We start from the raw sequence: 16,170 nt of genomic DNA, 5'->3' as shown, positions 1-16,170 counted from the left end.
AGTTTATTCAAAATAATGCGGTGTTTGTTGTGGAAATGAGTTTTCAGTACCTTGCAATACCATTTAACAAGCTCACTTTAAATATGTATCATTATGGTTTTCCTTTTCAAGAATTCATAAAACTTGTTTGGAGAATTGGTGCAAGCCCACGTTCTGTTTGTTTTCTTCAAAGAAATTTTATCTGGATTCTGGACTGTTGTGGACTGACTTTTATGTTTGAGGTTGACCAAAGTATGGGAGAAGCGATGGTTGGATATATATTTTTTTTTTAATCTTGTGGTTTAATAGTGGTTATTTAAAGCATTTTGACTCCATTGCAACTTAACTGAAATGGGAGAAGATACACAGTAAGGTTAATTCTGAGCGAGAACATGATCCGGTCTTACTTCCTTCAAACTTATTTTATTATGGCTATGTCTGTTTTGATGCTGAGTAAATATAGTGTACTATAGAACTCAACAATTCCTTCCTATAAGATTTTTAGGATATCTGGAGCTTTAAAAAATATTTTTCTAATATACAAGAAAGTTTTCTATAAGGACATGGAAAACAGTATAACTTTTAAATATATAAAAAAAACCTTTATACATATATAAAGGAAGCTTTATATATACATAAAGAAAACAAAACAAAAGAAAACCCTAATCTTTTATTTTTTCTCTACTACCCTTTTTCCAAATGTATTTTGTTTTCTTCCAAGCAGAAATATGTATGCTTGTTTTAAGAGATGAGATTGCTGAAAATAGCAACTTAAATGGTGTGTGTGATGTTTAGCAGCTACCACTGCTGGAATCTCTGGAAACCAGACTAGTGGTATAGAAGACTAAATGCATCTAGCTTTGCAAATGCTTAGGAGACATGGTGTTTATATATTACTTTCCTGTAAATTCTATACTGAGATTCTGTTGTAGCCCTCATTGGGGATTATCGTATATTTAATCCCCAATAGAAATTTCATTTTCCAGTTCTCACCATGTCTAAATTCCCATATTTCAAGTATTTTGGCATTAGCCCAAATAAACCTAGCTCTTAATAAATGAGTGTTTATAACTCTGTTTTAATGTTTATGAATATGAATAATTTTGCTTTGAGTTTACCTGTACTCTTTGCATGTGCAAATATTGCACAAGGACGGAGTTTGCCTGTGATTTTAAATAATACTGAGTTACCCCTTCAAAATAAAAGCATAATGGAAATAAAAATCTGGGTGTCTTGACAGAGAAGAGATTCTATTTTATATGCGTAAAACCACTCCTTTTTTATATTCTTCTGTACCTATGGAGAGAATACGTACTCAAAATCCATGCAGACAATATTTGAAGTTACGGTTGCTCAATGATAGTCAAATAAAGAAAATTATTTATTTCGTAGTTCACTTTTCCATAGTGAATTCATGTACTATATCATGCTTAAATTACTTGTCTTCAACTCTCTAGCTATAATAACTTCTCAATAAAAATGAACTAATGGTAAGCTGCAAAGAATTTCTGAACATGCTATTGAGACACTTTTTGGCTATTTCGTATTAGGAATCAAAGTCTTAGCTAACTCTGTTTTTCAAGAGACTCTTCTAAATGGCAATTTCCTAGGTAGGTGAACTGCCACTTCCAGCCAGCATGTTAGTAGATGTAGGATCAGACTGGATAAGTGTTTGAAAGGTTCTGTTCTTAGTTTAGGTGGGAGCTAAAGCAAAATAGAATTTAAGAACAGTCTGTGAGTGTCTGCTTTGCTCGAAGGTGAAGAGCTGGTGTGTTCATGTACATATCGTCACTGCCCTATTTTTGCAGGAATTCTTTAAACAACAAAAAAGGGGGGAAGGAGAGAAGCATTAGAAAGGAAGGTAAGCATTTATTATGTCAGCTAATTTTAAGAAAGAAGAAAAACTTTCTTCAGAGAGTTCTTTAGAAGCTTCCTAAGAAAATTAAAATTAACAGGCTCTGAATTTATCCTTAGACTATCGGAAATGGCAGTGAAAGATCAGGGTCACAGTTTTTCTATGGTGATTTTTTGTTGTTATTTTTTTGCATTACAGTAGGGTTTTTTGACGGTGGTGTGTTTGTTTTGGTGGTTTGTTTTGTGTTTTTTTTTTGGGGGGGGGATAATTGTTTGCTTGCTATTAAATGTAAGATAAATGACTAGGTCTACCAATTACTTGTCACATTTCTAGGCATCTCATATTGATGTTTCTTCAAGTATTTATGGAGCCTTCATTTTCACCTGATCTGCCTTCTCTCTCTTTTCTTACTGCCCAGTGGTCCAGAAAGCATCCACTTTTGTATACTTTCTTTTCTCCATGTATTTTGCTTGCCCTGGCCTTGCTCTTTACCACTGTATTGAAAGCCTAGGTAAAAAAAAAAAATCAATTTTCAATTCAATATTTTAATAAGTATTATTAGTATAATAAGTACAGTATTTTTTCAGTATTAAAGTATATTCCTGTTCTAGTAGGATATAACATCTTCACAGAAGTATGCCTTTTTATGTCATTGCAAATGTTGACTTGCAGTTTCTTTTCTAAATAATAATGCCATTGTCCAGTAAAAAGCAAATGACGGAAGCTGTTTATAGCAATATCTAGTTCTTGTTTATAGTTCGTTGTCTTTTTTCAGTAAAAGACAGTATATGTATTGTTTGTCACAGAAATCCATATTTAGGAAGAGCAAGAAAAGGAGGAAAGTAGTGTCGCGTGCAGTCTACAGTTTATGTTAGTCTTTGGAGGAAAATAGTAATGTTACATCATCTACAGTTTGTGTTAACCTCTATTATCATCACACTAGCTATTTATGTATTCTGTCTTATGTTGATAATGATGCTCCTTGTTACAGGAAGACACAACAGAAACCACAAGCACCCGCAGTCACTTATGCTACATATCGAGGTTCTGCAAGGATTAGGCAGCTAATGAAGAATCAATCAGAAACAGCTGAAAAAGGAGAAGAAAGTACTGAGAATGGAAATGCTTCAATGGTCAAAGAAAATGGAGAAATGCAACCAACTGTCTCTCCAAAATTAGGACACTTAATAAAAGAAAATGGAGAAGTTGAGGATAAAGATCATAAAGTTGATGTCATCGTAAATTCTTCTGAAGTTAAAATGGAATTGAAAAAGTCTGGTAAAACTCAGCATTGCTTGGGTAGCAACAGGCATGAAATAACTCCAAATGCCTCAGCTTCACCTACTGAATCATCTGATGAGGTAGACTTAAGACATACACCAGCTTTAGAAGCAACAAAAGTTAAGAGGGCATATTCACTAGATTCATTATTGTCATCTAGTAGAGACGGTGAGATCCTAACCAATTCCACTTCTCAAATTACCAGTTCCCTTAAAATGGGTTCTGTGGACAAGTTAATTGGAAAAGAGGGTGGACTGTTGAGAGAAGCAGAAGTTCTGTTTCAAATGGACAAAAATGCCACTTCTAACTCTGATAAAGAAATTCATTGTAGTAAAGAATCTAATAAGGAGTCCACAAAAAAAATACAAGATGATTGTTTACAGTCACCCAAATCAAATAAGACAGTCAATGAAGAACTACAAACAAGCAAGGGAGAATATTGCTGTAATCATCAAACGAATAACCACTCAGAGCTAACATCAGATGTCCAGGAGCTTCATTCCAGTACCACTACGCTTCAGCAGCCAGCAGATCAGCGTACAGATAGTGCAAATAAAGATAGTGATCCAAGAAAAAGCAATGCACAGAAAATTGTGGCAGCTGCAGAAAGAGAACAAAATCCCCAGAGCTTTCTTGCTACTATTCCTTTACCTTTTAATGAACAAATACCCACTTCACTTAGCATGGAGTCCAGAGGAGAAAAGTGCATAGTCACAGGTAATCTGACTGCTTCAGTGTTAACTATTAAAAGTGATAAAGACATAGTCATTGTCCAGGGGACTAGTAATGAAGAACTGAATGAGTTAGGGAAACCAACGCAGGTAGTAAATGAACACCAATTAATCCTTGCAGAGAATTCTAAGGATACTGCCACGCAACAGCCTGGTTTACCTTGTCTAGAAAAAATGAAGGTTTCATCTGAGGTTGCAGTAGATAATTTTGCCGATGTATTGGCATGCGTACATGGGTGTGAAAATGTGAAATCTAACTTTGATGAGTTGACAGCACCTCTCTCTGTTACTTTTGAGTCTTCTTCTGAAACTGGAGATTGTTGCTCAGCTCCTCTTCATCCTAGTTGCAAGTCTGAAAATAAAACTATAGTGAAAAGAGGAGTCGGTTTAAAAGATGTGAGAGACACTGTTTCTCTTCCTGATCATGAATGTGAAAAGAGCAAATCCTTTGAGCCTGTACATACAAGCCTCTCAGAAAATTCAGCTCCTGTCCATGACCTTGGTACTGTTTCCCTTAAAACTGTGCAAGATATTCCTGCAAAAGCATTAGTTATACTTACAGAAGACAACACAGGAAAGCCTGCACCTTGCCCTTTAGTCAACATTGAGAGGACAGACAATCCTACTCCTGCTGCTTCTAAAATCAATGAGGCTGGTATGAACGAGATGACTGTTGTTCCTTCTGAATCTAAGGATTACATTTCTGAACTTTCCTCTCCTATTTATAAATCACAAGAAAAAAATCTGGAGGATTCTCGTTCTGCCTTAAGAAATGGAGGAAGACCTCTGACCAACCATTCCACTGTAATCGCTGAAAAAGATGTTGATGTAGACATCATTTCTGCATCTTCACCTAGTTCTGAAGATAGGCATATTAGTATTTCTTCCAGGAATGAAAACAGTAATAAGCATAGGATATCATCCACAATGCTTTATTCTTCATCTGACAACCAAGGAGAAATCTATTCTCCTTCCACTAATTTTGAAAATGGCCTGATTGCTAGATACTCTGCTGCTTCTGAGCAGGAGGGTTGTGTTCTTCTGGGTGCCGAATCTAGGAGAATAATCCCTGAGGACAGAATGACCGAGACACCACTTTGCTCGGAAGACCCAAGGGCTTCATGCCCAGTTGTTTCTCTGGCACCTGAGTTTACCCCAGCTGTGCTCCACCATTTTGGTGCTGAAGTAGATACGTGGGATTTTTGCATCCCCAGGCCCACTTCACCTACTCAGGGATCCAAAGAAGCCTCAAACCTTTCTATTTCTGCCTTGGAAACATTGGGCATTGCTCAGGAGAACAGTAATTCCTCACTTCTCAAAGCTGGTGATGAAGCAGAGGAAGTATCCTCTGCACAGCAGGCTGACGGCTGCGTCTTGGTAGAGACAATGCCATCACCCGTACGTCCTTTGAAAACTTTGGAAACAGCATCTGATTCAGTGCATACTGAGAAGGTGTGCAGAAATACTGTGGAGAAGGTGAATCTTTGTAACCACACGTCTAGTATCTCAGAATCCCTATGTGAAAGAGATGACCAAACAGCTGCTGCACCTACAGAGTCAAACGAGCTCTGTTTTGAGAAAGTATGGAAAGATACTTATGGGAAGGGAGGAGAATACACTAAGTTCCAGGATGCTGCTCTTTTGTTTAAGAAAGCTGAGGAAATAGTGGACTCAGTTTTACACTTAGCTATAGAGGAAATAATAGCAAAACAAGCTGTTGGTGTCTGCCACGTTTGTGGGAGCAAGGATAGTTTAATAAATACAGATATTCTAAATGATCAGAAAACTGGAACCGTGCAGCTGGAAGCAGAGGCAATCCAGTCAGCTCTGCATTCATTGAAACATTTCAAAGAGAGCAGTAGAGGAGGCTCCTATTCACTAATGGGGAATGAAACATATGATACAAATAATCAAGATGAAAAGACACTGTCTTACATCCCTGATAAAATTGACCTACATAGTGCACTAACATTAAAAGCAAAAGAAATAATTGATGAAGTTATTAACTCAGCCAAACAAAAGCTAATATCCAGTCAGGGGCAATGCAGTGATAGTAAAAGGCGTTCTGAAAAGGTTAAGCCTAAAACTGAGGCTGAAACTCCAAAGATTTTAAACATGGATAGTAATTTATCTGCCAGAACACAGGACATAATCAAAGAACCAACAGCTAAGGTGGAAACTCAGAATAAAAGTACAAACTGTGAAAAGGCAGATTGCTCAGATCTTCCCGTGGTTCCAAATAGTACGGAAAACAGCGCAGATTGGCCCCAAAGAGGTGAAAAGATACTGAATAATGCATTTACGTGTCAAACAAATGGATTTCTACCTACTGGTAGTTTGGCACAGCCAGAATCAACCCCGATGATACTAGCAAAAGAGGAACATGATAAAAAGGTGCATGAACATCTGGCTGCAGCAGAGATGTGTGGTAACGCTGGGTTATCAGCTGCTAGTAGAAAATCTGATGTGTCTTTACATTTAATGACCAGAGATGCTGCTGTGACTGAGGAGATGCTTCTGCCGTTGCAGTTAAAAGATTCGTGCAATAATACTGATGTGCCAGAGTACACAGTGCAGCCAACTGTAGATGTTAATTTGTTATCTTTTATGCCTGATGAAGCAAGTAGCAGCATGCAGAGTGAATCCAAAGACAAAAGAAGTCATCAGGGTTCTCTGGAAAGCAGTGCAGAGGACAATCCGGATGAACACTGTGGAAGAGAGGCTGCAGAAGTATTTGCACAAGTAAAAGCAACCTTAGAAGATTCAAAGGTAGTGGAGGATAAAGACAAACTAGCAGAAGGAGCAAGTGAGACAATACTGTTTAATATTGGATTACAGACACAGTTCATTGCATCTGAATTGCCTGTTACTGGAGAGCACAGTGAAGGGAAACACTGCTTCAAGACAGTCTTTGCCCAAAACAATGAGAATCCGAAAGAGGTACAAATGAAGGATCAAGATATGCAGAGAAATGATCAGCTTGAAGAAAATGGTCTGGACTGCAGCAAAGACATGAAGGAATCGATGGGTCTTTCAGGCTCTTCTCCACTAATTGAGCAGTGGGAAAACAGTTCTTTTACTATCATTTTTGAAGGTGCCCTTCAAACTGAGAACAAGTCTGTCTCAACTGAAGATTTGGAAACTAGCTCTCTTTCTTCTTCTCATCTGCCTTTGGATAGTACAGATCATCTAGCATGTGAAAAAGCAAAAAATAAACATGAGCCAGCCTATCTTTATGGAAAGGATATCAAGTTGAAAGAAGCAATAGAGAGCCGTAGCTCAGAGTCATTTCTGAGTGTGGAGGCTAAGCGCTATAGAATATACCCTTTCTCTTTGTCTCCCATATATGAAGATGACAGCCCCCAAGAAGACCTGTTGTCCACAGACGTGTCACCAGAAGGCCATCCTAGTGGAATATCTAAAGATAACACTGATCACGCTTCTGTGCTATCCCTTCTCCAGTCAGTTTCTGAGCGCTTACAGTTTACCTCTCAATTCAGTAAAGAGGAGGAGGAGGGAATGGAGGATGAGGAGGAGGAAGAATCATTGTATGAAGGAAATGTACTTGATGTTGAGAGAGAAGAGCAAAGTCTTTCCAGTGAGTGGACAGGGAATTTAAAAACAACCCTTCAGTCAAATGACCAAAATATATATCCATTTCCTGAACGGTCACTGTTTCTTTCAAAAGAACAACTTGACTCTAAGGAGCAACCAGAACTGGTTGAAGATGAGGCTTCTCCTAGACAAACATATTGTAAGCCAGTTTCACAGAAAGCTGATGCTGCTCTAAAGCATGCTCCTACAAGTGTGTATTACCAGTATTTGAAATCTGCCACCAATTACTACTCTGAGAAGGGAGCCAGATTTGGAAGCGTTCTCCAGGATATGTTGCAGCCAAAGATTCACTGGTCCCAAGATCACACCATGACAAAACTGGGAGAATTGTCAGCGGTAAGATGTCATGTCAGATATTAATAAACAAAGTGATTAGGCCAGATTCAAAATGTATGTCTTGCTTCTTCCTCCTTCAGCCCCTCACTTTTTAAGATTAATTAGGCTGTTTAAGATCAGAGACTCAAAAAAAAAAAAAAAAAAAAAAAGTCTTCTGATAGAATCATTGAAAAAACATGGTATTCTTGGTTCACACAGATCAAAGTAGCCTCTAATTGTAAAATAGAAGGTGTGAACAGAAAATATAATGGGAAAATATGCATAATGGCAAGTTTGTATAATAGCATAACAGACTTGACCATGTTAAAGATATTTCACTCTGAAAATCATGGAACTGCCCTTTGTATGAATACTGTTATTTCATTTCTTCCGCATTTTGTGATTAGTAGAGCTGTGTTTTCTAAACAATATAATTACCTGCTTACTGAGTTGTTTGATTGTTTCATCACATAATCTTCTGTAAGTTGTAGCTCTGTCAACAAGTAATATACCTGCTTCTGTAGGTTGGCATTCGTTTTTTTAGTTTATTTAGAGCAATGGCAGGTGAGGGTATGGAAACATTTCTTCTGATACTAAGAAATCAAAAAGGCTGCATAGACCAAAAGTGCAATTGAAGAAGCCCGTCTTTTCATGATGTTAGGAATGTTTCATTCTTTGATAGGGGTCTGGTTTGGTTTTACCACTGTTGAGGCATACGCCTTTCTGTTTGCTAGGAAAGTGTAATACATTTCCATAAATTACAAATTCTACAATAGTTCTTCCTCTCTAGCGTTCGCTGCTTTCTGCTGACTGGTTGATTCTGTTTAACTAGTTACACCAATTCTGAATAACAGTGGGAAAAATCTTAGGTGTTTCTGCTAATTACACTTGCATACATTTATTGGAACAGTGGGCCTAGAATAATCTTTCCATGCTTTGTGCTACTGTTGTGGATATTAATAGTTGTTTTCCATGTCCTTTTAATTTCAGAATCTAATTGACAGGGCAAATCTCAAATACAATCCAAGACCAGGAAAGGTAAGCAGAATTTGTGCATCACACAGATCAATATGACACATGGAAAAATTTATTATACCATTTTTTAATGGAAAGCACCTGACGTTAGTCTAGCTTTCTGTATTTTAATGTAACATATGCTTACACTTGCTTATAATGAGACTGTATTACAAAAATCCTGTCACTAGTAATCTTACTGTATTTCCTTGTCCTCCGTAGAGTGCTTCATATAACAAGAAAATGTATAGGATATCAGTTTAGTGGGCGCAAAATGAAGTAGGTTTTATTCCAAGCAAAAATTAACTGTCTGCACTGTATGTTGAAATGGGCCTTCATTCATATGTGTTGTGTCTTGTTTCAGATTATTATTTATGACATTCATGGTGACAAAAGTAAACAAGAAGTTCATTCTGATGTGCTGGATACCACATCCTGGATCTTTCCCATTGGAGCGTTACTTAGGATAATTAGAGGATGGTAAGAAATCCAGGTCATATTTAAACAGAATCTTTTCAAAAGACTGTATGTGTGTTTTTTTCTTGTGTTTACATTTCTTTAATTTATGACACATATCTGATCTGCAAGACTCTTTTTCTTTCTTTTATAATTAGACTGACACCAATGAAAAAAGCATAGAAAAAGGCTTCAAATGCTGCAGTGCAAAAATAATGTTTCTCTTGGGAACTAGCTTCAAACAGAAAGTTCCTAATAGAACAACATGTAAGTTTAGACTTCTTGCCTGAAGTGCTGAGACAGTAGAGTGATAATCATCATGAGAAGTATGTGTGTGCCATAGAAAATGTTTTTATTTTGTTTGTTTTGTTGGCTTTTTTCCGGTTCAATTTTATTATACAATAGGTGCTGCAAAAAGAACATAAAGCATGCAATCTCCACTGCAGTTTGTAATGTAGTATTTAGAGGATTATGTGTGCAGGAGGATATACAAGTACCTTTAAGTGTTTCTCAATCCACTTGTAAAGGTATAGCTCAATATGAAGTAATAGGTTTGCCTTGGCAACCTGTGGCTGTTACCACGTCAGCTGTTGCATTGGAATTTACTTGGTGGCGCTTACAGTGTATGTTTCTGACTCTTGTCCATAGTAACAATGTATGTAACACCTAGGCAGTTTTGAGGCACACGTTTTCTTTTTTATATGCATTTCTTTCACATCCTAAGGAAACATTGAATGTCATCATTAGTATGTGTATGTTTTATGCCTTACGTAGTATGTATTTAAACAGAGCATGTTTTGATATGTCAGTTAGTGTGTTTGTTCTGGTAAAATAAGGCTTTTTATTTGCATAGTTACTGAGGTATGTTTTTATACATTTAATATTTTAAGTTATCTTAGTCTACCTCCTGGAGGAAAAGAACTGCATGCTTTATTTTTAAAGCACAGGTCACATACGTATCTGAAGGTATTGCATTCATATGTGAATAATGAAAGAATGTGTAAGAAATGGGTGATAACTGGCATGATCGGAAGAGCTTGTTGCTAAGCTTTTCAGCAAATGTGCTGTATAAGGATAGTCTTACATAATAGCAACAACTCAGTCCATGATTTCGTTATTACAGTTGGATTTTCTATGAGAAACCGAAGTTCCAGGGTCGGAAACATGTACTAGAAGAAGGAGAGACTATACTGGATCACCTTTGGGATCTTCCAGGTGTGAAACACCGTCGAAGAAACCTCACAGTGGGTTCAATCAAACATGTAACAAAGGTATAGATATTGTTAACGATATTATCGCATAAATGATAAATTTCTGTTGGCAACAGTGGCGTATCACTAACAATGAACAATGTGTGTATGCTGTGTTTAGTGATTTTGTTCAAATTTGTTGTGAATCAAATTTTTTACCTTCAAGATAAATCATAGGGCTCTAGTGACTGAGTGTTTACTCTTTGCTATTAGTTTTTGTGCTAAATTTCCTTTTCTTCTTAAAGATAATGAGCAAACATGGCTTATCTTTCTTTGCCACCACCTTTATCTGATACAGTGATGGTTAGGTGTTTACCTGTCCAGTTAATTGAAATTAAATGGAATCAGTTCATATTTTTTTAAGAAATGCTTATATTAATCTTAAAATACCTACTATGTTAGTGTGGTTTCTATTTTGGGTGCTAGTAGCTGGGATTACAGAATCACACAGAATTGTAGGGGTTGGAAGGGATCTCAAGAGACCATCAGGTCCAACCCCCCTGACAAAGCAGGTTCCCTAGAGCAGGATGCCCAGGTAGGCGTCTAGACGGGAAATAATCACATTACAATCCCACACATAACAATCCCATTTGTACAGCATAGCCTTCAAAATTTACTGTTGCTGCTTCCACAGCTTTGTGTCGACTCCTGGGGTTCCACGTGGCCTAGTGGTACACCTACAGCATCTGACTCTGCATACAGCCAGAAGTTTAAAAGGCATTTTGTTTAAAAGATAGGAATCAAATGCCTAAAACTAAATATAATGCATCCATTATTGGTTAGTGAATGAGGAATATATTTACCAGATCTTGTGATTTAAGAATTAGTGCTCTTTGTGTTTAGCATAACATTCCCTTTATTCACAGTGCAACGGCCCTTTATTGTGAGTGAACTATCATTTGTATCACAATGTGAAAGTGTTTCAGAGAAAGTGCTGGGTTTTTGTACTCTACTGGTATACAAGTCATTTTAAAACTGATGACCTTTTTGTAATCACTACAGAGACATAATGTCATTACAGCAATTAGAAATACTTTTTCATTTTCTTAAAGACTTGAAAATAAATAAATTCAGAAGAGGCTAGTTGAGGACATGAACAGTTCTGCTAATTTATTTAGCTCAAATAAATGCTAAAAACATTTGACCAATGTGGGATATGAATATTGATTGATAATGTGGAAAACTGATAAATAATTAAAGAAAGCCAGTAATAACATGTAGAACTATGGTCTGAAGCTCAGGGAAGCTCGGTGTATTGTGGGTATCTAAGAAAACCCTTGGACAGGAAAGACACTGTTGTTAGTTCCATCATGATTGATAAAAATGTTTGTAATAGACCTAAGTTTAATATTGTTCTTCCCATATGTGGTTCATTTGTATGCAACACAGATGGAAAGCCTTCCTTACAGTAATACCCTATTTTAATAATAAACACTATTTCTCATGTAACTTAAATCTCCAGTAGATATGGGTGGACTTTTGCAATTAGTCCCTAGTGTTGTATGCAGCTGGTGGGGGTATAGAACTTGCTAAGCAGGGTTTTGTCCTCTAAATCTTGATTTGTGAAATCCCCTTTTTTAAGTTTTATGTCAGTTGCTGTGGAACTACTTTTAGAAGGTTGTTTACCAAAGTTCAATCTTTTTAATTTACTTTTTTGTGATAATATAGGCTTTTTTAGTATTGACAAATAGCTATTTCTCTTTCAGGCAGCTTGTGTGTATGATGAGCAGTATGTTTTACTGCCATTCTCTTCTTCATAGCCTGAGAAGCCCAGTGGCTTGTCTTCTGCCTAGTTTGGTCATACTGGCTCTGTGTCCAGTTTATCACGCTTGTTGACTGAATCTTCTAGTGGCTTTTCATGGTGGTTGTCTAGGGGCTGTTCAGATGCCTTGAGTTAGCAGATACGAACATTGGCTAAGTATTTGAAAAGAAAATGGCTTACAAACGAGAAAAACAGATGTTTACTAAAGAAGCTCTAGGAGGTATGTTTAATGTTTTTATTTTTTACTAGCAGATGTTAGTGTACTCAGAAACAATCTGACAGTAGCTTCTTGCTCTGATTTGGCTTCAAGCATCCAGAAGAAAACAAAGATTCTGTTAACTTTCTGGTTAGCTTGTGGCTCTACTCACTGTGGGTATGGATTAGATGAATTCATGTGTGTTTAATTGAAGCAACTTGGCTGGGGAGGGGAGAAGGAGAAGATCCCAAAGTAACAGAACATGGGAGTAGTGAAATGAAGACCTATTTGAAATAATGAGAAGTTTGAATTCCACTAAGGCAAGTAAACATGGGCCTAAGATAGTGAAATCTACCTGCAAACACAGGTTTGTTGCGGCTCCTGCAATCAACTTAGCCAAGTTAGTTCTATGGTCTGCTGTAAATCCTGTGGAATCAAGGGGCTTTTTCTCGTTGTTTCTGGAGGCCCAAAGAGGTTGCTAACAGTTGCTTTCCCAAAAACAAGAGCTGAAAAGAGGTACCAATGTTTCCATTCTGGAGTAATCCTATAAACCACTGTTTTACAGGATGAAAAGAGGTCTGAAACAGTAGTTTGTAATCTCTATCTGCAAGATGCTTAGGCAGGGAATAACTGGATTCCTTGTGCAGTTTCCTTAAGCAAAACTTTTTGTAATGGGAATGCTCACCCAATGCCCAACATTACTTGAAGGCTGTGTTCTGTTTGTGTGGTTTGCTGGATGAAAAGAAAATATTAATTCAAGCAGTGACTACATAATCAAATGCCACAAGGTATCCTGAAGCGTTGGTGGTGGTATAGGCATTAATTTCTTTAATATTTTATTTTACTTGCAGCCATGTTAAGTTTTGTAGTTTGGTTTTGTGATGATGTGTGATAGCAAGAGAGGTGCAAGGCAGAACTGGAAGAAAAGATTTTGAATGGATAAAAAAAGGCTGTAGTACTGACAGAATAAGAATTCTAAAAATGCTGCAGAAGCTGACATGTCCTAAGGACAAACTATGTATCAACAGTAAGATGCGTGTCTAGACTGAATTAAAAAGCAATTGTGTGAGCACCAGAACTAATTAGGCCTGGTTTTCAATAAGACTCTTCTCTCATCGTCTTTACTTTTTGCTTGAGAAGCCAGGCTTTAGTCATGCTTTGTCCTGTTGTTGATATAAAAGGCTACCATCATTTAAACAGGCTATTTTGATCACTTCAGTCACCAAAGTTTACCGCTCCAATGAGAACAGCACTGAAAGTGCTTAGCCCTGCTGGTGCTGTAACCCTGGATCCAGAAGGAGGGTAAATAGCCAAGACCACTTTGAGGTGGTTGAAGGCTCTGGGTCTCTTGCTTATGATAGGGCTCTTGGACAGACTAGAAAAATGCCAAAGACGCCACCAAGAGTAATATTTAATGCTAAGGTCTTGAGGGTGCTTTGTAACTTTCTTCAGAGGAAGCCTGAACCTTTCTGCTAAGAGGCATGATACAGTTCTGGAAATGTCTGTTCTCAGCAAGCTGGCTTGAGTAGTCCCCATGCTTTCTAAGCACTTTGTAGACTGTAGAAGACAGCATTGTCTTTGCTGCTTCCTCATCTCTTCTCCTAGAAGACCGTGAGAGAAGCACGGGTGCTCCAGGATGACTTGGTGGAGGTATGGGTAGAGTGCCACAGTTGAGTGCCCATAGGCTGCGACCTTCCTAAGCATTTCCTAGTTGTGTAGTATCATTGGTAATGAAGACAACTACCCAGAGGAGACTTAATCTGTTTGCAGTGCTTTTTCTTTTGTTTTCGCCTGATGTGTCAGTAGCATAATGAATGTGGCATGAGTTTTGACTGCTTGTGAAGTGGGTGGCAGGGCAGGGGGAATAGGAAGGAAACTTTCCAGTTTGGGATCTGTCCAGAAACACTGTGATAGTTTTGCATGTGGCTATCTTACTCTAAAATCTTGACGCCTTACAAATGAAAGGGTTTGGGGCTGAAGGATCTGGTTCTTGACTTGAATGCTGTCATATTTGTGTGGTTTTCATTTTGTTTTTAAAGATAGTGGCTTCATTAGAAAAGTTAAAAAAGCTTCTGAAAGTAATGATGCCAATTAAATACATTTAGGCAAATCTGAACATGCTAGGGCAAATGTTTACTCAGCTGAAGTTTACATGCTTAAGCTATAGAAATCAATGTTATTCTACTTGAATGTACATCTGCAAATACATAGTGTTCATTTATACAGCAAGGTAATTCTATCCTTTTTTTGCAATCTGTGAATTAATATGTGTAGTCAATGTACGTAATTTGAGCTATTTAAGTCAAAACGTGTATTTTTGATTTTTTTTTTTTAATATGCTTAGAAAATATAAGGTACTTCTTGCTTGAAGATGTTATTAACTTTAAAAGTAGGTATTGCTTTTGATGAAGACCTCAGTTTATTACTTTACGACAGGACTTCGTAGATTTAATCTAGTACACACAAAAATACCATTGCAATGAGTAGAGTTTATTTATGGCTGTCAAAATCTGGCAGAAGAGAGGTGGTGGTAACTGGGAGAGATTTTATTCTGGATGCTTGTGATTCACGTAGGCTTTGGAGAACTGCTACATTCTTCACCTGTTGAGGTGGAGCCTGCCTTGAGCTTCAATGAGGATAGCAAAACTTGAAAAGAGAATACAAACTGGTTCTTTCCAAACTTCAAATGGAAAAAAAATACCTCCTACCAAATGAAAATCAAACATACTGGCTCCTAGTCTGTCTGAGCCCTCAGGCAAAGATACTTTATTTCGCTGCTTGTTTAGTCTTGTAGGTACTTTGTTTCAGAATTTATCTGAAACCATTAGAGTCTAGCATCATTACCTGTGGAATTCTTATTGGTGCAACTTCTGATCTTGCTTATCAAATTTTACTGTTGGATTCACAGATTTCAGACATATATGTCAGGTATTATAGGAGACTATAAAACTACAGTAAAACTTCTTTTAATCTTGTTTTGCAATACCTTTAGAACTTGAGGAATAATGTTCCTTGCTATAAGGTAGCATTGTACTAGAAAGGTTTTTATCCCTAGTCTTTCAGCTTTTATTCATCTGAATATTAATATTCTGGTATTAAAGGATGGTGGCCCTTTTCTTGTTTTTTGTTTTCCTGAAAACAAATAGTATTCATTGTTTGCAAGGTACAATAAGAAGGAAACATGATTGTGCAAGAGAAAGAGTTGCCAAAACAGAATACTGTGGTACTTAAGTCTCATGAGGGAAGTGAAGTAATATACGGAAGTGCACCTATTAGAATTGCCACAATTATTGCTGACAGTTAAATAACTCCTGAAAGAACTTTGACCAAGCAGAGCTGTTTTTCTATTTGTGATGCTTCTTCATTTGAAAGCTCTACTCAAAACCAGGTGTAAAGGGAGAGTGTGTTGGCATTGTCACGAGATGAGGAGCTGAAACTTTAAGAGATTTTGTGCCCTCAGGCAGGGTTTCTCTGCCAGCTATATGTATTTTGTCTTCTGGGTTTCTGAGAAGCCACAGGGTGTGTGGGATTTTGTTGTGACCCTGTCTGGTTCCGGAACAAATCCAGTAACCCAATACTTCTGTTGAAGGAACCTTGGGGTCAGCTTCTCATCCTTCTTCTCCAGCGCACATTTAAGTGGCATCTTCATCCAGCTACATTTAAGACTTCTGGGGTCTTTTTATGCTATTCAAGTTCATTGGCCTAATGCAAAGGAC

General features: G+C 37.4%; 1 protein-coding gene across 5 annotated transcripts in view; it reads left to right on the top strand.

Moving 5' to 3' along the window:
* CRYBG3 (crystallin beta-gamma domain containing 3) overlaps positions 1 to 16,170 on the top strand; it is a 103,530-nt gene that overhangs the window by 46,721 nt on the left and 40,639 nt on the right. For all 5 annotated transcript variants that reach the window (XM_080597173.1, XM_080597174.1, XM_080597177.1 and 2 more), the window contains 4 exons: positions 2,826 to 7,797; positions 8,767 to 8,814; positions 9,155 to 9,270; positions 10,370 to 10,517. In XM_080597173.1, coding sequence (XP_080453299.1) covers positions 2,826 to 7,797; positions 8,767 to 8,814; positions 9,155 to 9,270; positions 10,370 to 10,517 — 5,284 coding nt within the window. The remainder of the gene's footprint in view (positions 1 to 2,825; positions 7,798 to 8,766; positions 8,815 to 9,154; positions 9,271 to 10,369; positions 10,518 to 16,170) is intronic.

This window comes from Anser brachyrhynchus, assembly GCF_964034855.1.
Source record: "Anser brachyrhynchus genome assembly, chromosome: 1".
Taxonomy (NCBI): domain Eukaryota; kingdom Metazoa; phylum Chordata; class Aves; order Anseriformes; family Anatidae; genus Anser; species Anser brachyrhynchus.
Note: the sequence above shows the minus strand (reverse complement) of the source record. Positions and strands in the feature narration are given on the sequence as shown.